At 36.8% G+C, this 24,362-nt stretch overlaps 1 protein-coding gene across 3 annotated transcripts in view; it reads left to right on the top strand.

Annotated features, from left to right (window-relative positions):
- The window catches only part of armc9 (armadillo repeat containing 9), a 51,543-nt gene that overhangs the window by 1,458 nt on the left and 25,723 nt on the right, over positions 1-24,362 (top strand). For 2 of the 3 annotated variants that reach the window (XM_065259393.2, XM_073813479.1), the window contains exons 4-19: positions 3,329-3,499; positions 3,809-3,964; positions 4,470-4,562; positions 6,164-6,188; positions 6,926-7,083; positions 7,180-7,278; positions 8,699-8,734; positions 10,907-10,941; positions 13,146-13,257; positions 15,662-15,754; positions 16,117-16,207; positions 19,462-19,585; positions 22,741-22,880; positions 23,103-23,179; positions 23,653-23,727; positions 24,253-24,343. In XM_065259393.2, the coding sequence (XP_065115465.1) occupies positions 3,329-3,499; positions 3,809-3,964; positions 4,470-4,562; positions 6,164-6,188; positions 6,926-7,083; positions 7,180-7,278; positions 8,699-8,734; positions 10,907-10,941; positions 13,146-13,257; positions 15,662-15,754; positions 16,117-16,207; positions 19,462-19,585; positions 22,741-22,880; positions 23,103-23,179; positions 23,653-23,727; positions 24,253-24,343 (1,576 nt within the window). The remainder of the gene's footprint in view (positions 1-3,328; positions 3,500-3,808; positions 3,965-4,469; positions 4,563-6,163; positions 6,189-6,925; positions 7,084-7,179; positions 7,279-8,698; positions 8,735-10,906; positions 10,942-13,145; positions 13,258-15,661; positions 15,755-16,116; positions 16,208-19,461; positions 19,586-22,740; positions 22,881-23,102; positions 23,180-23,652; positions 23,728-24,252; positions 24,344-24,362) is intronic. The other variant, XM_065259394.2, reaches the window with a different exon arrangement.

Raw genomic sequence — 24,362 nt, 5'->3', positions numbered from 1 at the left:
TATCGGCGGCCGATACATCGGTGCATCACTAGTTGTAATGTTGTCTATGACAGGGGTTTTCAAACTTTTTAATTGCAGGGACCTTACATATGATAAACCTTTAGCTAGGGACCCTTTTTCTAATATATACATATATTTCATAAAGATAGCAAATTATTTACAAGCTTAAAAAATTGGCTACACATAGACATTTCACAATTTTTGCTTTATCAACATTTTCTGGGGACCCTTTGAAACCTTCCCAGACCCCGGTTTGAAACCCCCTGTTCTATGACCTAAATGTATATATCCCATGGTAAAATTTTTCTATATATCCTATTTCTACGATTTGTGCTAAAATATATTTTAACAAGGGAGCATGTCAAATTGTGAAAGTCCTAACCTAATAATTGAATAATAATATTTGTTATTCTTAATATAAAATGAAGAAACATTATCACGTGATATCTAAAATCCACCACATTTCTTGCACCGTATTATTACACAGCTGTCAGGGAGAGAAACACACAGAAGATCCCAGTGCGGATAACAGAAAGTTTATTTAAATAATAATGAAGTAAACTGACAGTAGCACGTCTCGGCGCAAAGGCACTTCGAGGCAGACGGCAGGAGGCGGGGAGCACTCACACACACTGGGGAGAGGTAAAAAAACACACGTCGGGGCTCCGGCCACACTGAACGGATGGTGGGAGAGAGTATAGTACAATATAATAATTGGACAAATGACACAACGAGGAGATCCGCAGCTAGACCGGCAAACAGGCACCCAAGGCAGACGAGGAGGGGGAGATCCTGCGGCGGGCAGAGAGAGAGAGAGCGTTAGTGGTGCTGAAGGGAGAAGCTGGACAGCTCCAGAGGCGAAGGACCGCCCTGCTGGACAGCGGCAAAGCCGCGGTGAGTCTCCGCCACTGCAGATGGAAAGGCAGTCTGTAAAGCAGGCAGATGGAGATAGCAGTCTTTAAAGCAGGCAGCGGTGTCAGATACAGGGCTCTGAAGATAATTCCTGGCCAGCAGAGAGCACAGACAAACGGGGGTAATAAGCAGAAAAAGTGACTAGAACTATGAGTTAAACAGGACTGGACTGGACTGGACTGGACTGGACAAGAAACTAGCAAAGCTAGTAGCTGGCGAGAACATACACAGACGAACTTGCAATGAGACACTGAACACGCAGGGGATAAATACAGAACCGATTGGCCATCAAATGAGGTGCAGCTGTGAGTGACGCAGGTGAAGGAGTTAACATAATTACATCCGTGAGAGAGCCGCGCACGTGAGAACTGTTGCTGCGTCCGAAACCGCCTACTACATACTATATAGTACGCGAAAAGCAGTAGGCGAGGCGAGTAGTATGTCCGAATACATAGTATTCGAAAAACAGTATGCGAAAAGTACCCGGATGACCTACTACTTCCGGTTAGATTTTGCAGTGTGCATACGATGGACGCTTCACTATCCCATGATGCCCCGGACGAGGAGTTATCCAACGAAGAAGAAGAGGCACGCGGCTGTTTTCGCGCTGAAATGACATGACGTGATGACGACGTATGTCACGTGATGTAGCAACATGGCGGAATGTAGTACGTCCGAATCTCATTCATACTACCCGGATTCATACTATACAGTACCTACTGTTTTAACGCCAAGTAAGTAGGTACTTCATCTAATTCAGTATCTACTATACAGTATGCGGTTTCGGACGCAGCCTGTCTAAACAAAACACAAACACAGATGCTGCGTCCGAAACCGCCTACTACATACTATATAGTACGCGAAAAGCAGTAGGCGAGGCGAGTAGTATGTCCGAATACATAGTATTCGAAAAACAGTATGCGAAAAGTACCCGGATGACCTACTACTTCCGGTTTGATTTTGCAGTGTGCATACCATAGATATGTATATAAAGGCTAGATGGCTCAAGGCGGAGTCAGCTGTGTCGTCACTTGGCGGCCATCTTAGGTCAGTGCTGCCATAGTGCTGCTCCCTGCTGCTGTGGACGGAAGGTGAGTGACATACGCCAACTAAAATGCTCGTAACTTGCTGAATTCTTGACGGATTTACAAACGGTTTGGTTTTTTACAAACGTTATTAACGTGGCTATAATTATGGATGCTTTAACATGTTTCATGAATTTTTTATTTATTTTTAGTATACGTATTCAGTGTCATAGGTACATCTTTGACGTTTATAACAAACCAATCCGTTTGAAAATCGGTAAAAAATAAAGCAAGTTATGGTCATTTAAAAGTACCTGCATCATTAAAACTCAATGCTACGAGTGAGCGAGCGCCCTGTCCTAAGATGGCCGCCAAAATGCGGACGTTCAACTCAATTGGCCATCAGCGCGGACGAGCCATCTAGCCTTTATATACATATCTATGGTGCATACGATGGACGCTTCACTATCCCATGATGCCCCGGACGAGGAGTTATCCAACGAAGAAGAAGATGCACGCGGCTGTTTTCGCGCTGAAATGAAATGACGTGATGACGACGTATGTCACGTGATGTAGCAACATTGCGGATGTAGTACGTCCGAATCTCATTCATACTACCCGGATTCATTATATACAGTACCTACTGTTTTAACGCCAAGTACGGTAAGTAGGTACTTCATCTAATTCAGTACCTACTATACAGTATGCGGTTTCGGACGCAGCCAGAGAAACCAAAACATAGCAATCAATAAAACCGAAGTCATGACAACAGCTCTCTAAAATGCTAGATTCTGATTGGCCAGTCGCGACATTCCAAGGTTTTTTCTTTTCAAAACTACCGCCTAAAACTAATAACACAAGGTAACCTTGATGCTGCAAATCATTTTGACAGTCAAAATTAAATGTAAACATTATATATAAATATGTCTTACAAATATTTATAAAATATCAATAACCAACATGTCCAGCATTTTATTTACAAATGATTAACCAAATACTTTGTTTGTGACATTTGAACAAATCTTAAAACCGAAAGTAAATGTGTTTTCCTCACTGAAGGTCTGTATTTTTTTAAAATCAGCAAATAAAATAGTCCAAATCAATATTTAATGTTATGAGGTAAATAGCTGTGTAATAAGCGGGTTAATGTACAGGCAGCAGGTTGTTATTGCGAAATAAGCCCCTTCAGTGTGATTAAAGACCCTCCACTCGGGTCCTGACCACAATAATGGGGCTGATATCTGCGATAACAACCTGCTGCCTGTACATTATATTACATATTCCACCTGCTGTTTGATCAAAGCTCTGATTTGATCTTCACTCTAAGAGATATGTAACATGTTGAAACACAGTTTTAAAAATTTTAACTAATTTATTAAATCTTCTTATAGGATGATTTCATCAGCTCATTTAATGATGGAGACCACAAAGTTTTTTTTGAGCTGTGGGCTAAGCATATTCCTCAAGAGATGCGGGACTTTGACCAAGTTGCCCAGAAATTGGAATTTTACCTTAAAATTCATTTCACAATATACCCACTGAAGTCCCCCGTAGGAAGTCATGTAAGTGTATTTTATTTTCAGTGATAAAATTGTCTTTTATAAAATACAACATATACACAATTAATTTGTGTGTGTATTTTACTCAACCATTTAAAAATATGTTGATGCAATGCATGTACCCTGTTTAACCAACAGATGTCCTCACAAAATTAATTATTTCAGATACTGTCCAAACCTCTCATTCAAGTCAAATACATTGCTTGTGCAGACTCAAGATCATTCAATTTTCTAATTCAAGATGGTTTAAGTAATAATAAAATAATAATTATTATTATTATTTATTTGTAATAATCCTATTATTTATTGCAGGATAAAACAGAGTTTGACAACAGAATAACACATTTCAGGCACTACCTGGAAACCAGGGGGGCAGCATTGAGCCAGACCACAGAATTCCTGCCATTTTACGCTCTGCCATTTGTTCCCAATCCTGTGCAGCATCCGTCCTTTCAAGAGCTTTTCCAGGTACACTTGCCACAAACAGTGTTTGGAAAGTGAAGCCACATGTAAAATATTTGAAAATCGTTGCATTAGATATTACGGCTGTTTATCATTGCAAAAATTGAGAAAAACATCAGTAGCACAAGCAATGTTGCTTGCTTTATTATTTTGATTCTAAATGGAATGATATTAACGTATTAATTTACTCATGGTTTAAGATATGCAGTCTTGTTGTTGCATTATTGACATGTATATTGAACTGTATGGTAAAACGCACGTATTCCTAAGCCCTGTTCGGACGATAATTCTATCTCGTGGGGTTGTAAGTTATTTTCATCATTTACAGTGGTGGTCAGTTTTTATAGCCATCCGAATCCAGAATTGTCAGTGTTTTCTCTGCATACGTTTTATCGCGGAGGAGACATGCAGATGTATGAGAAACAATTCATCCTCATGAGAAACAATTATCGTCTGAATAGGGCTACAGACTAGCAGATAATGTTCTTAATGATCAGTCTTTGGGTTGTAGGACTCCTGGATTCCAGATCTGAGAGAAAAGCTTGTGAAATTCCTGTCAACAACACTCAAAGCTTCAAACACACCAAGGCTTTTGACTTTATATGTATCCTTTCATCGCAACAGCACGTGCCTAAATAGCGCCTACTTTATTTATGAATTTAACCACAGGAGTTGAAAAAAATGACCTCATCCGAAAGTTATTGAGAAAGTTGCTTTCAACTTGCGTTTATTTTTTTATTAAGTTAATGTGAAATCAAAACAGTTTCTTTATTAATGCTCATTCCTGGTTTTATTATGAATGATTCACATTATTCCAAATGAAATTTCAATGTAAAGGGATAGTTAACTTTAAAATGAAAATTCTTTCATTCAAAATGTTGTTCTTAATCTGTATGAATTTCTTTTTTCTGATGAACACAAAAGAAGATATTTTGAGAAATGATGGTAAACATGACCATAGACTTCCATAGTAGGAATAAAAAAAATCATGATGGATTTAAAAATCATGATGGAATTTAAAATTTACCATCATTTATCAAAACATTTTCTTAGTCATTTATCACAATACTCCCAAAATATTTTTTTCCTACTATGGAAATCTATGGTCACTTACTGCTGTGTGTTTACCATCATTTCTCAAAATATCTTCTTTTGTGTTCATCAGAGGAAAAAAAATCATACAGGTTTAAACAACATGAGGATGAGTAAATTATGACAGAGTTTTCATTTTAAAGTGAACTACCCCTTTAAAGGGACACAAGGCAGCATTTTTATGTTAATAAATCATCTTCGTAAGTCGGTATATGGTTAAATGACTCATTACATGATGAATGAAGACTCTCTCGCCCGCCCCTACCGTCTGTAGGAAGAATACCCCACTTGCAAGTTCGCTGTATCTGACCCGGTGTCCTTCAGTCTTGTAAAGTCTCAGATGTAGAAAGCATTTACTCCCAGACACTAGGGGGAGCTAGTAGAGAAATAATACTCAGACTTGCCTTGTGTGCCTTTAAATCTGTAGTTTGGCAAAATTGTTCTGGTTTCCGACAGTTTTAACTGTGTGCTTATTAAAATGAACTCTTAAAATGCTGATGTGATCAGACAGTAAATATTGCATTAAAATATGTAATTTATACGAGTAAACCCACATCACCAGAGCAGCACCCTCTTATTTTAAACTCTTTCAGTTCCCCTGTAGTCCATAATTGTAACACTTAAAACCAATTTTTGACCATCTTAATAGCATATATTATGTACGTTTTTCCTGTTACAGTAATTTCTTTATGCTTTAAAACCATTTGAAAGCAACTCTACACCCCTGCCTCATTTAGTATATTTGGATCTATGAATATGCAAATTAGTCCCTGCTTCTACTCAATTGCACAGGGATTGTGACTTGGCGGTAGTAGCCTATTGGATGAGAGTAACAGACTGCTGTCCTAATCCAAGGAAAGCTCAAGAAGTAATATGATATAATTACAAACCACAAAGAATAAAAATGGCTGGGTTTATTGTGCATTGTCATGAAATATACATGTTGGACTGTTTTGTCATTTTATGTTTGATGAGCAATTATGTTTTCAAACACATTATGTTTGTGAAGCAATCTACGACGTCTTTGTGCAATGTTGTTTGAAGGCAGGGAGAATTAAACCTGCTAGATGACAAATAAATTGTTGGCATGGCACCTTAAGACAGACTAATCAGATGGATGGTGTAAAAGGAAATAAAGGTAAAGTAGTGGAACTTTAATGGTCTTTTACTGTTGTTTTGTGGGCAGGATTTATCATGTGTGCCAGCAGGAAGATAGACAACATTAACCCAACCTTAAAGGGGACATTATACAAGACTTTTTTTTAAAGATGTCAAATAAATCTTTGGTGTCCCCAGAGTACGTATATGAAGTTATAATTTATTATAGCATGTTAAAATTTGCCACTTTCCTTTTAAATGCAAATGAGCTGATCTCTGCACTAAATGGCAGTGTCGTGGTTGGATAGTGCCGATTAAGGGGTGGTATTATCCCCTTATGACATCACAAGAGGAGCCAGATTTCAATGACCTATTTTTTCACATGCTTGCAGAGAATGGTTTATCAAACTAAGTTACTGGATTGTTCTTTTTCAAATTTTTTAGGTTGAGAAAAGCACTAGGGACACAATTATAGCACTTAAACATGGAAAACGTCAGATTTTCATAATATGTCCTTTAATACTTAACTGTATTATGCATGATTATTTGTGTAACAATATTTCAGTAAAAAAGCAATAGGTCAATAAGAAAAAAATGCAAAAATCCTGCACATTACAATTGCTAGCAAAACATATATGTGTATATATATATATATATATATATATGTGAATGAATGTAGATAATAAAAGAATGTAGATAAAAATAAGATTTAAAATGGTGCTGTTACAGCTACTGCATCATGTCACTGACTGTCTTGCATATCTTCGGGTCACCCAGAGGCGATTCAGGAAATGCAGCTCCATCTGGCCGAGTCAGAGAGAAAGTCCGCCAGCCACATGAGAAGATTTGCTAAGCTACAGGCCGAGCATCACAACCTTATTGTAGTCACGGCCGAGCTTGTGGAGTCACTGGAGGCCACAGTCCGTGGAAAGATGGCAAGTGAACCTCTATCCCTGCAATACACCCACAATTACAATTAAACCAGCCAACCTTCTTCCACAAATGCTCAAGGGAATCTCACTCTTTTGCAGATTTCTCCAGAGTACCTGCAGGGTGTGTGCGTTCGGCTCTTCAATGGTCAGATGAGACAGAGTAATGCTCAGAGTATAGACTTCACCAGACCTGGCACTGTAAGTCGATGTAGCAGCAACACTTTTCATTTGTTTACAGACAGTTGGATTAAACCTAGGTGGAAATCTAATTTTTGAATACAACTGGCTGTCCCCTTATGAAAATTAACCATGGTTTTACTAGAGTTTTAACCAAAAAAACAGGGTTACTATAGTTGAACCATGTTTAACACACAATAGCCATGGTTCTGCTACAAAAGCCATGGTTAAACTGTGGTTACTTTAGTAAAACCTTAATTTTGCCAATGATGATCAGTAGGCCAAAAAACAACATATAGTGCAAACAAAATGTTTTATTTTTCACGCGAGTTGAAACCTCAGCAATGTGTATAATCTGTATAATAAGCATATTATGCTACGTTTATCACCCAGATAAAATTTGTTATTCAGATCAACCTTTAAATATGACTGTCTTACACCAGCATTTCAGTGTCATTGGTTGCTATAAAATATGACTAAGAGTGCCGCAGCAATGACGTATTTTTGTAGGCAAAACCCGGATGCGAGTTGGCATTTTAGCACTTCTGGTTCCATTGTCCCGAAGTCAATAGTTTTTTAAATGAGGTTTTGGGTAAACTCCTTAAATAAGATATTGGTCTAGCCTTAAGCCCAAGATATTTTCTCATTTTATTATGCAACATACAGCACACCAGGAATACCATCACTCGTGACCTTTCAACGCTTTAAAACGTCTAGAAAGAGACCGTATGTAGCTAAAAATTTGCTGCATGGTACTACAGACTTTGTCGAGGACTTTAAACATCATCAATCGATCTCAAAAACGATCTCAAAAACAACTCAACATGGGCATAATTTTTCCTTATAACTTTTATTCTTTTTAAATTTTATCCTTATAAATTTTTCCTACCTGATAAAGGTAGAGTATTTCCTTAACAGGGAACATGTTTTTAAATATTTTTTATACATTTTAAAAGAGATTTCGAAGTCATGTGGTGATGATGTTAATCATCTTTACTTGTTGTCTAGTAAACACATTTAGACTTAAAAAGTCATAAATGTTATGTACATCTTTTAAGATAATCTTGTTGGACAAAACAACCAAAATATTTGTCATAAATGTTTAACTTGAGCTTATATTTTGCGTTAATTTAAAAGTCTTTGTGAAAAATGAATGTACTTTTTATCCAGTGAACTTCCGGTTGTGCCTATAAAATATGTCATCCCTGCCGCACTCTATAAAGTCATAAAGATAACACGAGCCCTGCAGATTAGCTTAGAGAATGCAAATGTTGTACTGTGTACATAACACCATGTATTTGCTTATCCGCAATATATTTCCCTATTATAAACATAAACACCGTGAACAGGATGACTCTTTTAGATATCCGACATGTTTTGTAACTTATGTGTCCTCATGTTCCTGTGTGTTTGTTGTGTGTCTGACCATCCGTTCATAAAGGGATATTACTCTATGAGTCCTTATGATGATGGATATGTAAGTTGATAAATGTTTCATCGTTTTATCTTCTGTCGCCCCGGTCTTGCACGTAAAGCCGTCAACCCTGTCTGTCTTTGTTCTTCTTAACATTTTCTCCTTCCTTTTTTGTTATAAAGCCCAATAGCCCTCATCTAGCTCCCATTAGATTGTGCTTATGTCAGAAAACACATGCCCTTGTAATAATGATAAACTGAAAGGCATGAACATTGTTGCTGAATCCAAAAAAATGGATGAACTTCATAATAACTACTCTGTACTCCTGACTACTTGGTATTAGTGTGTAGGGTAGACCATAAATATCCAACATTATTACAACAAGGACATTATCAAAAACCTTACTCCGTATGAAGAACACTCAAAAAAGTGGTTCACTTTTATTAACCATTTTCATGCTTTAACACCACTTATGGTTCTACAGAGGTGCTATATAGGTACCCAAAATGCTTCCCCTAGATTAAGAGCTATTAAAAGTACTATTAAGCATCATTTATTTTTTTAGAGTGAAGGGTGCAAAACATGTTATCTTTTGAAAAAACGAAAGGGTGCATATTTCTCTCTATCCCAAAAAGATTATTTTTGTCCTCTAATTCGGTCAAGCTGCGTTTTCATATTTGTATCAATCTGTTTGTCTGTCATCAAGCCACAGTATGTGAGTGGATCAGATTTTCAAAATTTCTTATGAGATCCACATTGTCTTCAGAAATTTATAGACACATCCCAATTCTTGTTTACAGAAATTCTGTAATTTTTGCCTCTCTATCACTATCTCTATTTAAAACATAAAACTGCAGGTACATACTGCATATGTTGAAATATACGCTTTTTGAAGAATTTGAGCAAAATCTCACCTGACAGCACCCGGCTCATTATTAGGCTTACCATTGTAATTTGAGGTAAGGTAAGAGTTTTAAATGCTGTTTATTTTATGTACTTACTCGCTAACTGAGTTTTGTTCCTTTTTAAATCAGTTCTTATGAATTGCAGCTTTAAGGTATTTATTATTAAGGCATTTCTACAAAGCTTTTAGCTGTTTGGAAAATTGCAGTACTCTTAGCTTCATTTAACATGTTTAATACAAATCAGTGCCGTAAACGCACAAAAAGTCCAGACATCTGCTTAGGAAGATTGACTTTACATAGATGTGTATCAGCAAGAAAGTAGCTGAAAAAATAAAAAAATTACGCTTAACAATGTTTAAGTGCAAAAAGATTTTACAGAGGGCACAGTATCAGTCATAGAAAGTGTGTATATATTTATATATTTTTTTTCTCACAGAATTATACAAGGTTATAATATAGTAAAGTTTACACATACTAAGTATACCATAGATGATTTTAAGGGTGGGGTTAGGTCAACACTAAGGGATGGTACATAATGTACAATGTACCATCCCTTAGTGTTAACCTAACCCCACCCTTAAAAAGAAACTCTCGCCTATGGTATACTTAGTATGTGTAAACTTTGCATTATTATAATTGTGAAAGACATTTACGCAGTCAGACTGCAAACAATATAAGCAAACATTTCACATTATGTAAACTTGAGAATACATACATGACTTCTACATACATGACTGTCTAGTTGGATTTTTCGTCTCAAAACATGTACAGTCATTACGAAAAGGATGTTTATATAAGACAAAACAGGACACCTTCAAGCTCATATGCTTTAAAATTCACACACATACAAACATTACTCAAAATCATTTACCTGAACATGTGCACACACAGACCTGGTGTTAAGTTTCAGTGTTGCCCTCCCCTATGGAAAAGGCTTTAATTGCATCCTTGAGATGCCAAGATTTGCCGTGTTCATTGGTCCGAAACCAGATCCCCAGGTGCAGCGCTATAATGACAAGAGGGAATTTCTCTCACTAACCCCTCGGGTGGTCAAGCTCTGCCGACAAGTTTTCCTTTCAGGTCATTCATTGCATGTAAACATACATGTCGCCCCACAGCCTGCATGCGGTCGCAACTGTTGTAGAATGCATGCAATAACTGCAACAACTCACATTTACAAAAATGGTCTATTGTAGGATAACCGACTAATATACATTAACACACATACATTTTATCATTATCAATATGCAGATCTAAATGACTTTAATAGATTGATATTTTTTGTATGTAAAATATTTGAATTTGTTGTTGTGTGTTCATTTGTGTTTAGGCATCATCAATGCTGCGGGCATCGGTCGCACCTCAGTAAGTATTCGTGATAGTGTAAAAATTTGTTTTCTTTCTACTTGCAAATGTATTTTCAGGGAAAGACATAAATACTTTTATGTGTATATTATATACATAGTTTTATTTTTTTATTAAATTATTAACCGCTAATCTTTTGTTTAGCATTTAAGTGATATTAAAGAGTTTGAAAGAGAGAGCCCCCTATACCTTCATTCACTATTCCCTACGTTAGTTTGCTAATATTGTCCACTTGAATGAGTGAATAAAAACAAGTAAGTGGATTTGGACACTTTAAGCACCGGAAGTGTTGCAGGTGCCAACTTGTGTAGAGACGAGGAAGTTTATTTGCCAAGCGCCTCACAGTAAAGGGGAACCGGCTAGCCATTAAATGTACATCATTTGTACACTCATTTTTTCGGTGCATTATGGAATTGAATATGTGCACTCGATAATGTCCACTATACTTTCGGACACCACTACAAAATGGTCTCTTCAAATAAGCTTTATTTAAGGGTATAGGGAGCTATTTCAGACACACCGAGGGACATTTTTATTCCATTAAGCATGTTTGTAGATAAAAATGTTAAAGAGTAACTAAACCCCTGGTGAGAGCGTTACTCCACCCACTGGCAATATTTGAAAAATGCAAGAAAAGTGGGCAGATCCCAACGAAGATAGAGGGGACGAACTAAGCTCGTATCAAGTGTGTGGTGAGATCGTAACAAGGGCGTGGTGAGCTTGAACCTGCTTACGTCACGAGTCATTTTTTGGACCCAACATCCAATAGGAAAATTCAACTGCAGTAGCCACCGTTCAACCTGAAGAGGGCAGCAATCAGACGTTTTTACACTATATATTGTAGTATTGAAACACTTTATATCCAAATGTCAAAAAAATTACTAAAATCAATGAACAGCACTAATAAAGCATCATTCTTACAGATCATTTACTAAAAAAAGTTGGTTTAGGGTTTAGTTACTCTTTAAAATATTACTTTACTTTCATAAATTTAAAATCCCCATAATTTACTCACACCCATGTCATCTAAGTTATTTATGTCTTTATTTGTTTAGTTGAGAAGAAATCAAGCTTTTTGAGGACAATATTCCAGGATTTTTTACAATTTAATAGACTTTAAGTTTACAGTTTCAATGCAGTTTGAAATGGCAGTGAAACAATAGTCATTTTTGACAAAAAAAAAAAATACAAAAAAAGCACTTTTAAACCACAACTGCTCGTCTTGCACTAGCCGTGCGACGCGCCAGCGCGACCTTACAATATTGCGTAAGCATGTTGAAAGGTCACGCGTCACATATGTGAAACACACATATTAATAAGTATCATTTCACATATAACAACATTGGAACAGTCCTTTTTCTCCACACTTGTAAATACAGGGGCAGTAGTTTTGCATATCTCATGCGTGACCTTTCGACGTGCTTAAGCAATGCGCGTGCTCACGCTGGCACGTCAAATGACTAGTGCAAGATGAATTTTTTTTTGTCGAAAATGACAATCAATTTGCTAGATAAGACTTTTAATCCCTGTTTAGAGTCCCTTGAAGCTGCTTTGAAACTGCAATTTTAAATCTGCATTGAAACTGTAAACTGCTGGGGTCCAATAAAGTCTATTAACTCTTTCACCGCCAGCGTTTTTTTTTTAAAAGTTGCCAGCCAGCGCCAGCGTTTTTCATTATTTTCACCAAAGTTTAATGCCTTTCAGAAAATGTTCTTCTTTAAATATATAAACATACAATATACCAAATGAAAGAACAGACCCTCTGCTTTCAAACAAAACAAAACGTTTCTTCCTACCTTCAGTGGTTCTTTTGTAATCAGCTTTTGAATATGGGTAGGTTTCTGCAAAAACACCACATTTTGAGCAAAAAGCAGAGATAATTCCATTTTTGTGACGGACTTTTCATAGAGATCCTATTCAGAGCGATCTTTAAAACAGACAGGGACATGCAGCTGCTTGCCATAGGCAATACTTCCGGGTTTAAAAAGTTGCGGAAAGCCGGAAATACTCGTCATTGGCAGGGAAGCGTTTTCTCTTGATTGACGAGATATCTCGTCAATGGCGGCGAGAGAGTTAAAATCACACTTTTGGGTATGATAACAAACATAAAACAAATTGTAGATTTATAAGTAGATTTCCATCATAATCTCAAAAGAAGGATCGTACATGCAATTTCAACAGGAAATCGATTTTTCTGTTTTCAGGAGCTCCAAAGATGTGCCGTTACTTCCGTCTCTGGACTATGAGAAGTTAAAGAAGGACTTACTAAACGGATCAGACAGACTGAAAGCTTTGCTGCTCCAAGCTTTGCGTTGGGTAACTTAAAACTAAATTATGATCAAAGTAACCAAGTGCAAACGCTACAGACATGAGTAGTTAATGAGACGCAGTGTCTTGTTCCCTATCTTAGGGAACAAAGGTTGCCATGGTATCGATATGTTCCCTTTCGCGGGAACTCTACGCTGCATCATAAAATGACACTATGGGGAACTAAATGCTCACTATGCCTTAAGCCCGGGATACACTGCACGATTATTGGCTGTCCCATCGTGAAACAATCGCCGCGATTTCTGTTATCGTGGCTCTTCATCGGTGGTCCTATGTCGTACAGTGAGAGAGGTTCAAAGATGGCCGTTTTCCTGGTCTTGCATCCAAAGATAGCCTACAATAGTTTTCTGACAGTGTCAGAAATTCAGCATGATCACCGCACAGTGTATTTGCTGCTACGACCTGCGTACTGGTATTTGTTTACCACGAGCGCATGCTGGTGAAGTCACGCAACATGTGACGCTGCCGCCGAAGCTTCCGTGTCATCATCGTACAATCTACATGCCTGTCGACTTAATACTCTCTGAAAATACAGTGTAAACATGGCCTAATATGATCCTGGACACCTGCTGTCCAGATTGATTCGATGCACGCAGGAGACAGATGTGCCTGCATCTTCACCCTGAGAAACCTTTTTTTTCTGCTGGGGGTCAGGCTGCTCTTTTTGGTATGTAACCAAAGCCTAACGAAAATTAACCATGGTTGTATTGTGGTAAAAGTGTAGTAACCATGTTTTTTTTTGGTGTATTGATTACTATTAGCAAAACTATGGTTTTATTACACTAACCATGGTTTAACTATGGTAATTGAAAATCATAGTTGTCAAAACTATGGTTATTTTGTGGTTACTATGGTTTTACTACAGTAACCATGGTTTTTTGGTGTTAACTGTAGTAAAACCATGGTTATTTTTCGTAAGGGTAAGGCGCACCTGTGCAATAATCATGCTGTCTAATCAGCATCTTTATATGCCACACCTGTGAGGTGGATGGATTATCTCTGCAAAGGAGAAGTGCTTACTAACACAGATTTTGACAGATTTGCATTTACATTTAGTCATTTAGCAGACGCTTTTGTCCAAAGCGACTTACAAATGATGTAAACAAAAGAGGCAATTAAAGCAACACAAGAACAGCAATGCATAAGTGCACTGGAAATAGTCTTATCAAGTCTAACACAGTATATATATAGCCATAGGTCAAACGTTTTTTTTGTAAGAAAGTATAGATAGAGATTAAGAAAAAAGGATAAGAAAAATATAGTAAGCCTTATATTAGGAAGTGAGGCAATGGTGGAAGAGATGGGTTTTTAGCAGATTTGTTAGCAATATTTGAGAGGAATAGGCCTTTTGTGTACATAGATTTTCGAGTTCAGCTCATGAAAAATGGGGGCAAAAACAAAAGTGTTGCTTTTTAAAATTTTTCAGTGTACCTCTTTGAAGCTAGAATATTGCATTAGGCTTTGGGTCGGGAAGGAAGAATCTGCAGGGCAGGCTTCTGAATGAAACCAGCGAGGGCTGAGAAAGGGCCGAAGCCATCTAGAGTTCTTTGGCTAGTTCCATTTGCGGACCCTATGATCGAGAAGCTGCACTTTCTCAGCAAACGGAGGTCCCAAGCCACGAGGAATGTTCACATTGCCTAAGTCGTCAAACAATGTGTCCCGGGAGCAGAGTGCTTTCAAAGGAAAAAGCTCACAATGCCCCCTCAAGGGCTGCCTGGGCAAGCTCCACCCCAGGCATTGTACACAGAGCTCATGTGTGTCCCTTTCTGTATTAAGGTGTGGACACGTCTAAACTTTTTGTTTGCCATACTATACTAAATTCTCCTAAAGTTAATACACAAAACAACTTTTTGGAAAATGTTTGGACAATATGGTATGATACAGACAAGACACATGCAACGCTTTTATTTCGTTGAAATAAAAGAAGCTAGCATGCTCTTTTTGACTTCCTTATTAATACATTCCAGTTCCGCTGTCATGCATGACGTCATGCCCAGCGGTATTAAATTCAAGACAGTTCAACACATTATTCAGGCACATGCATGCTGAACGTGTTCCCCATAGTGTCATTTCATGAAGCAGCGTAGAGTTCCCTTGAAAGGGAATTGGTGCAATTAAACTGGCAGGAGAATCTTATAAGTTTAAATTGTAGGAGGAGCTTGATACCAAAATGTCATGAGGACTTAAGATGATCTACCGTCCACCTTTACAATGCAAGACGACTCACAATTTTCCAAAATCTATTCTTTTGTAGTAAGAAAGGCTGTTCAAAAACCTTTACTAAATTGGGCAAAATAATAACTTTAAAGTTTTGTATCTCTGATGTGTTTTACTAATGCATGAATTATTATTATCTAAATTGCATGTGTTTTTGTATGCTTTGGGATTGCAGAGGTTGACTCGATCTCTTCATGGTGAGCAGAGAGACACAGTTCTGCAGGCTTTCATAAGCAATGATCTTCTGGGGCGAAATAGTACCAAACAGGTACATAACACTTTTTATTTTAGTGTTGATCATTTTAAGTCTTTATTTATTAGCACCGAGTCTAAAGACCAGTTTAGCCCAAGAGGTCACTTGCTGTTGACTCGGGTCTAAGCTCTTATTGTTTGCGTAGTTTCTCAGGTATTCAACAATCTAATTGTCACTCTTCAGGTTTCAGCATTACAAATGTGACATGGAATGCACAAAAGACAGAGTATCACATGATTTTGCTCACAATTTAAGTATTTATCTTCGGTTACCATCATCCAGAATAAAGTTCATGCGGCGTAAACTAATTCTTTAACTAAAGGAACGGAAATTAAGTCCATGAGTCAAGTCAAACCGGTTTTCTTTACTTGTTTCAGAAAACTGTTCTCCAACTCATAAAATCCAAGAATGAGATTGTCAGACAGTATATGGCACGACTCATCAATGCCTTTGCCTCTTTGTGTGATGGTAAGTAAAACTAAAAAGACAAGACCGAAAAAGATCTTCGTACAGGGGTGTCAAACCATTGGTTGACAGATCCTGGATCTTTTATTGCAGTTTAATTATTTACACTGACAAGAGTTATTTAAAAAAAGCAGATGAATCTGATATCTGTGTGATCACAGCATCAGACCTGATCTGTAATTATACATTGACATGACACATCCTACGAGTCGTATATCTGAAAAGGTTTTATCTGCCATATTTGTTCTGAACGTTTTATTAAATGAAAACACAAATGTTTCAACATAAATCACATTACTGATGTCTTACAAAGGAAAGCCATCTTTACACCAATATTTAAAGGAACAGTATGTAGGATTGTGGCCAAAACTGGTATTGCAATAACAAAACTTGTGGCTAAAACTGGTACTGCAATCACACAACTGGTGGCCAATACACAAAATGACAACATAAACATCAGTTGAGGGCTGCAACTCCACTTTTTAAATGACAATATCCTGGCCGGACCACTGTTGTCAGTGATATAAGTATTTCTTAATGTCTAGTGACATATCAGGGCCATTTCATGATTAATTGATATAAATTTCTTACATACTATTCCTTTAAAACCTTTAGATGTTGAAAAGCCCTGATGATATTAACCCTTGATTTAGCTCTGTTGCTTTCCCTTTTTTGACAGTAAGAACCTAAAAAAAAATCGTCATGTTAACATGATATTTCCCAGAAGAATGTCGCTCTTTACAAATTATACGCCACAATCAAGATGACAAGTTTACAGTGGACCGAAAATTTCTACACTCCTGTTAAAATTACAGGTTTTTGTGACCAAGATTAATTATTTCAGAACCGGTTCCACCTTTATTGTGAAATTGCAAGTTTGCGCACCATTTTATAATGCGGATGAGGCCCTGTTCAGAATCAACCAATCACATTCAGACTGAAGTTGAGTATTATTTTTTCTGGAAACTTGTTTACTTTAACTACATTTGAAAGGCAAATATCTTATTTTTTTACTTGACTACACATATGTTGCAAGTCAAAAGTCCTTAATACGTAGAAGCTCTTAAGTCACTGGATGATTTTCTCTTCTCTAAAGCGTGGTTGTTTTTTGTTTATTGATTATTGAAGCCTATCAATAATCACTCTTATAAAGTTCAAGGATTACAGAGTGTTTTTTGATTACTGATCAGTTGTTGGTAAAATGGCAGAAGATGGCTCATCTTTGTCATATTTGCAAAGCAAGTTTCACTTTTTCCAATAGACTAAAGATTTGTTTAGTTTTAAATGTTTTCTCTGGTCTCGGACATGCAAACTTGTCAACTTTTTGCAAAACCTTTTTGGTTTTAAAATAGGGTAAGGTTTATTTTAAATTATTTCTGCAGGATCCTAACGTTAGCTATCGTAAGTTCCATTCCAAATACAACATTTTTCTGCTGTCGTGACCACGAGTGTATTTTGTAGGTTGCTGAACAGCTATATTGCTCATTGTTCATTTAGGTTAGCTAGTGCTAACTTAAAATAGCAAATACAACCTTGTATATTGTAAAGTGTTACAAAGAAAATTTACTTAAGTACTTTTAAAAGCAAATATCTTCTGTACTTTGACTCAATCTCACTTTACAACTTGTAATGGGATAATATTTGAGCTGTAGTATCTCTACTGCTACTTTAGTAATGGAATTGTGTATCTGTCCACTTCTGGATGAGACCAAAGTTGAACTTTGGCCATAATACCAAAATATATGTTTAGCACCAAGAAAAACAGCATATAACCAAAAGAGCACCATGCCCACAGTAAAGGCCAAAGTATGGTCCATTTTTTACGCGTACATGAGGGTCTGTGCATTGTGCGTGTGACGCATATTTCATCATCAGAAGTGTGCGCGCATACTGTACGTGCACCGCTGAATTTTTTTAAACATTGTACGCATATGTCGCGCATGCTACAGGAGAATGTAGTATGTAGCCCAGAAGATGCATTGCATTTTGTTGCAATACACATCCGTCTAACGTCTGTGTACATGCATGAGTCAAACAGGGTTTCCGGGAGGTCTTAAAATGTCTTGCATTTCAAAATTAAAAAATGAATTAAATTCTGTGTTCTAGGTCTTAAGTAGTTTTGAACAGGTCTTCATTTTTTTATGTCTATGTAACGCTACCTCTAAAGGATATTGAAATGCTCTCACAGCATGTTAGAATTATATTTTTTATATATATAATTTATTTCTCTCGTCCCTGCATATGTGTTTGACCGAAGTGATATTTGAGAGGCCATTAGGAATACTGGGGTAATAAATTTACCGCTTCAGCTAATAGATGACAAATGAGAGTTGTCCCCCTCTCTTAATCAGGGTTGATGGAATAATGAATAGTTTCAAATATCAGTCAATTATGGCCCAAAACCTTAGGGCTTCTGCTTAAAACATTAAAGATAGAAAGGAAAATTAATCCACAAAATGTTCACGCCTCCAAATTAACAAAGGAATGGCTTCACCAAACCAAATCAAGGTTTTGGAAAGGCACAGACAGAGTCCAGATCTAAATCCCATTGAAAATGTGTGGGGTGATTTGAATAAGGGTGTGTACAGGATCCAATTTGGCAGAGTTTAGATGATTTTGCAAGGAAGAATAGCAAAATATTGCAAAGTCAAGATGTGCGAAACTGACTACTTATTTAAGATTGCATGCTGTGATAATATTATTATTCATCACAAAACAAGTAATGCACATGATTCACGTGACACAAAAAAACATATATTTTAAAAACACGAACACATATTTTGAATTTGCGCCCCTTGGAAGAGCATTCACCAGCCACCACTGGTGCACACTTATGCAACCGGATTATTATAAAATTTTTACTTTACATTTTTCACCCCAAAATGATTCTTATTTTTATTCACTTTAATAAATAGGTTGCAGTTTCACAAAACAGGTTCCAACATGATTCATCTTGGTTTCATTTTTACATCACAAAAGCCTGCAGCTTTAACAGTGGCGTGGAGACTTTTTACATTCAGTGTAAATTCTAAACAGCTGTTTCTCCATACGTAGCAGCACACATATGTGATAGTAGCCGTGCCATTTTCTTTCTGTTTTGTTCAAAAAGTTCAAGTTATATTTCCCCTGACCAAGCAATTTATAAATTTGTATTATAAGCTTACTGTTAAAATTTGGGGAAGGTAAAGAGAGTTTGAGAGAGTTTGTTAGTTTTAACATGTGTTTATTTTAATCTCATACATTTATTGCACGTCCAGGTCGCATGTACCTTTCTCAGATACCTTCTCTACTGAGGTTTCTGCTGGACTGTCTAAGAACAGAAGAGAGAGAGTCTGTGACAAGAGAGAACGTGCTTGCGGCTCTACAGAAACTCAGCCTCAGGTATACAGTTTCATATATATGTACACAGTACATACACACACACACACACACACACACACACACACACACACATTTATGAGTGATGCTTATGTCAGGTTACATTGAATTTTAATGTATTAATTTTTCTAAGTTGATGGAAGAACATAGTAAAATATTGAAGAACGGTAATGTTTTGCTTTAAGTGTTTAATCTACAGTTTAAAAAAAACAGATTTAGATCATTAGGCTACACGTTCACAATAATGGGGCTACAGAGCTTGATGTTGTAAAAAAATAGCAACTGACAATAGACAAAATGTCACTTGGCACTGTCACTGGTTATAAAAAAATCAAATTCAGGGTTTTTTCAGACACTACATCTATCTGTCCCACCCCAAACTCATGCTATTGGTTCTGACAGCTCATACTACTTAAAAAAATAAAAATCAATCTCTAAATAGCTTACTTTTGTTGTCACTGCACATTAAAGGATTAGTTAAACCAGATATGAAAATTGTGTCATTATTTACTCTGTCGTTCAAAATCCGTATGACGTTCTTTATATCAATCAAACACAAAACAGGGATCTTAAGTTTTACCAAAAGTTTGGAGTTAGATTAGATCTGTTTCCACTAGCGTTTTTTCCCCTAGATTTACTAACAGCTTGTGGCAAGGCGAACACCTCTTTTGCCGTTAAAAAACCTACTTTGCGGGAAAACAGTTGTCTGATCTCATTGCCAATGTATTTGCAGGAGTTTCCCATTCAGACGCAGAATTTATGACAGTTGTATTTAAATGAATCACGTCATGCGACTTACAAAGGTTTGCAGTCAGTTTGTTAGTATTTGCGAATTTGTCTTAAACCCAGTATTTTAGATGGGCAAGATTAGAAATTCAAAAATCTTTCAAGGTTCCCACGGGTCCTTGAAATCCTTGAGAATCTGGGGGGGAAATTCAAGGCCCTGGGAAGTTTTTTAAAATATACATACGTAGATACAGATCATTGAAATTGCTTGAATTTATTTTATGCAAGAAGTTTTCCATATTATTAATAATCCATATTATTCCCTGTGTAGTGTAGGATAATATAAAAATTCTAGGGATGCACCGAATCCAGATTTTTTAGGTTCGGCCGAATCCCGAATCCACCGTTTAAGATTCGGCCGAATCCGAAACCGAATACCGAATCCTACTCGCATCCTTATTCCATTAACACAGTAAAACACATTAATGAAGTAAACAACGTCCACAGCAGTGTATTTTTCATTTTATTTAATTTTAACTGTACATTATGCCAGGATGACAAGTTGGAAAAACTATTTTGACATTACCATAAGCCTATGCATAATGAAAGCGATGCGTTGCGACACGCTCGTTTTTACAATGATGCTGAAGCAAGCAGCTCCGCGCTGAAAACTATATTTAACTTTGAGTGAGAAGCTCCGCTCGTCAATGTCAGGTTTCACACGGCCTTCCAATTACAGTGGAGTAGGGGCGGGAGATTACCACAGCAACCAACCGGCTCACAGCTGAAGCATCACAGCTACCAAGCGCTCGGCTGAAAAACAGCTGGAATTTGGCGTCCTCAAGGCGTTTTCAGCCGTGTTTAAAAGTTTTGGTGTGTCCAGCCCCTAAGGCTCACCGAAAGAAAAAGGTCATCTCCACATCAGCACCCGATGTGTGTAATCAACGGCCGCGTTACGTCGACCAGCGTAGCGCAAGCCTATAGGGTTCGGTTCGGTGGAAAAAAAATCTAGGATTCGGCCGAATCCGAACCCCGTCAAAAAGCCCAGTATTCGGCCGAATCCGAATCCTGGATTCGGTGCATCCCTAAAATCTAGACTTTTTAAGCACACGTGCTAAACTGTTTGCTTTAAATGCTTAAATCTTCTGTATGTGAATGTTGATTCATACCAAAATTCTTTTTTGCATAGTTATGTTTGACAAATAAAAATGTCTCGGGTTACGTATGTAACTGTTGTTCCCTGAGAAGGGAACAAGGCGCTGCGTCTCTCTTGCCATACTTCCTGCCAAAACTTTGTTTTTGTCATTAAGCCTCACCATTGGTTGAATTTGATATACACATTTGAATTTAAGATGCACTTACCCTTAGAGGCGTCCCCAAAGTGTCACCGCAGTGACGCAGCGCGAGTTCCCGCAAAAGGGAACTGTAGCAATGTTATCCTTAAAGGTAACACAATGTAACCTTGCTCTCACTTGAAATGTGTCCCCACATTTAGTCCTTGAATTTGAGGGTATTGGACCTGGAAAGTCCTTGAATTTGAAGTGAACTGATCTTTGTAAAAAAACTTGTTTTAAAAGCATGCATCAGGTTTATTTCAATGAACATAGTGTATTTACTGTATGTTGATTTTATGCAATAAAAAATTACGTTTGCACCATTTTTATGAAAGTGAAGACTTGATGGACCTGAAAATGTCAAATGGTGTAACCGCCAATTGCGCCAAAGAATGAGAAATATTAAATATTTTATCCACCTTGATAGCATGTAGGCATTATCATCTAAAAATTTCATTTTAAAATAATATTTTATTAGTTATTTCTAAATGTTAATTTTAATGCGTTTTTGTAATATTTGTCTTGACATATGCTGAAAACAGCTCTGTTTTAAAAAAAATCTTTGACAAATGATGTAAAAATGTATGTAAAAAAATCATATTACACTAAACCAGATGATTTTATTTTATTCCACATTTTTTATGAATATATTTATATTTTCATTTAAAAAAAATACTAGTTACACCAATTGACACAGACCGGTTACGCCACATTGACATTTTAGACTTGGTCCTCAAAAAAGAAAATGTATGCAAGTAATCTGCAAATTTATTTTGAAATTTGAACCCTTTTACATTTATTGAACCATACAGACACAAAATAATTAACGTCACATCATTGAACCATTTATTATTTTATTTAACACTCCTCTTGATAGATTGCGGTTATTCTGGAAATCCGATCCTGTGTTCTTTAACATGCGCCTTGTCGGCAAATCACCTGCAGAAATATCCACCCATGTTTTTTTATTGCACACTCACCCTTATTTGCCCTGTTTAATAAATCTGGACCTTAAAACCTAAAAATAAATATTTCTAATAGATTTGTGCAAAAAAATATATTTGGCTGAATGTTTTTAATACTTTCTGGTGCCTCCAGGCGAGCCCAGCAGTCCGCTATGATCAGAGACGGACTGATTGGTTGGTTGGTCAAAGAGCTTCACGACTCAGATTGTCTATCTGACTACACACTTGAATACGCCATCTCTCTACTCATGAACCTCTGTCTGCGAACTCAAGGTAAATTGGCACACTAAATACCAATTTTTTTATTGTAAATGACCAAATCAAAAAACGCCCTTTGTTAAATTTTTTGTAACAAAGGGCGTTTTTTGATTTGGCCATTTACAATAAAAAAATTGGTATTTAGTGTGTTACTTATTGTCTGCCTAAGTGATTGGCTAAGATCAATTAAAACACTTTATTGTGCCATGTTATTTTTTTATTTCGCCCCCATTACAGGTAAGCAGAAGTGTGCAGAGGAGGCCAAACAGGTCCTAAAGGTTCTGACGGAGCTCCTCGGACACGAAAACCATGAAGTAAGTCGCCCTTGTTACTCAATAGCTGCAAACAGGATGTGTTGTTTGCCTGAGACCACGTCAATTTTATGTCAAACACTGAGCCTTTTGTCAACTGTGGTTTAATATGTTTGGTTTAAGAGTGTACTCTCGTCAAAGTTTGACATCAGTGGCCTCTGCTATTTTTGTAGCCTATACACTGTAAAAAGTGAAAAGTTTAAGAGCATCTTAAAAATGACATATATTGGTAACACTTAAAACGTTTAGTTTTTACCTAAAGTGAAACTAAATTGACATTTTAAGTTACCAATTAAAGTATTTTTTTTTTAAGTTGAACCAACTCAACTTTCACTTTTAAATTGTGCGAGGTTTGTAGTCCATTTTAAATTAAATATATATTATTTTCATTAAAATCTCATCATCGTAATTAATTAATTAATTAATTTACATTGTGATTGTGGATATTCTATTTATGTGTGTGTATTTGTGAATAGATCCGGTACTATGTAAACGGAGCTTTGTACAGCATCCTGTCAATGCCAGAGATACGAGAGGAGGCCAGACAGATGGTATGGTATCTTAACTTTTATCTGGAGGTCAAGTCTTAAAGGGATAGTTGTTCACCCCAGAATGAAAATTTTATTATAAATCAGTTAACACCTGTGTTGTTCCAAACCTGCAAGTCCTTCGATTGGAATTTATTTTTTAGATATTTTTGATGAAAACCAGGCGGCTTGTGACTTGTCCCATAAACTGCTATTTTTACTTATGGGTTTGGAACGACGCAGGGGTAAGTGATTTATGATCAAAATTTCAATCTGGGTTGAACTATGCCTTTACGGATGAGCTGAGCTGACTTTACCTTATCTTAAAGGAATAGTTTACCCCAAAATAAAAATAAATCAGTTTTCATCACTGACCCTCATGTTCTTCAAACTATCATTCTTCAAAATATCTCTTATGTGCTTACAAGAGGAAATGTTGAACAAGGACTTTCTTTATGACTAAACTATTCCTTGAACAAATCATACAGATAGCTGTGATCACGCAATATGAATAATGTAAGATAAAAAGTATTCTGTTGTTGTTTTCAGAGTATGGAGGAAATCTTACACTGTTACACTAAAGAAGAAAACCCTGAACTCAACAGACAGATCGAGTTCATCATTAAACAGCTTAATTCGGGTATGCATTTAATCCATTA

The sequence above is a fragment of the Paramisgurnus dabryanus genome, chromosome 24 (genome assembly GCF_030506205.2).
Source record: "Paramisgurnus dabryanus chromosome 24, PD_genome_1.1, whole genome shotgun sequence".
Lineage (NCBI taxonomy): Eukaryota > Metazoa > Chordata > Actinopteri > Cypriniformes > Cobitidae > Paramisgurnus > Paramisgurnus dabryanus.
The sequence above is the reverse complement of the archived record's forward strand: the minus strand, read 5'-3'. Positions and strand labels throughout refer to the sequence as shown.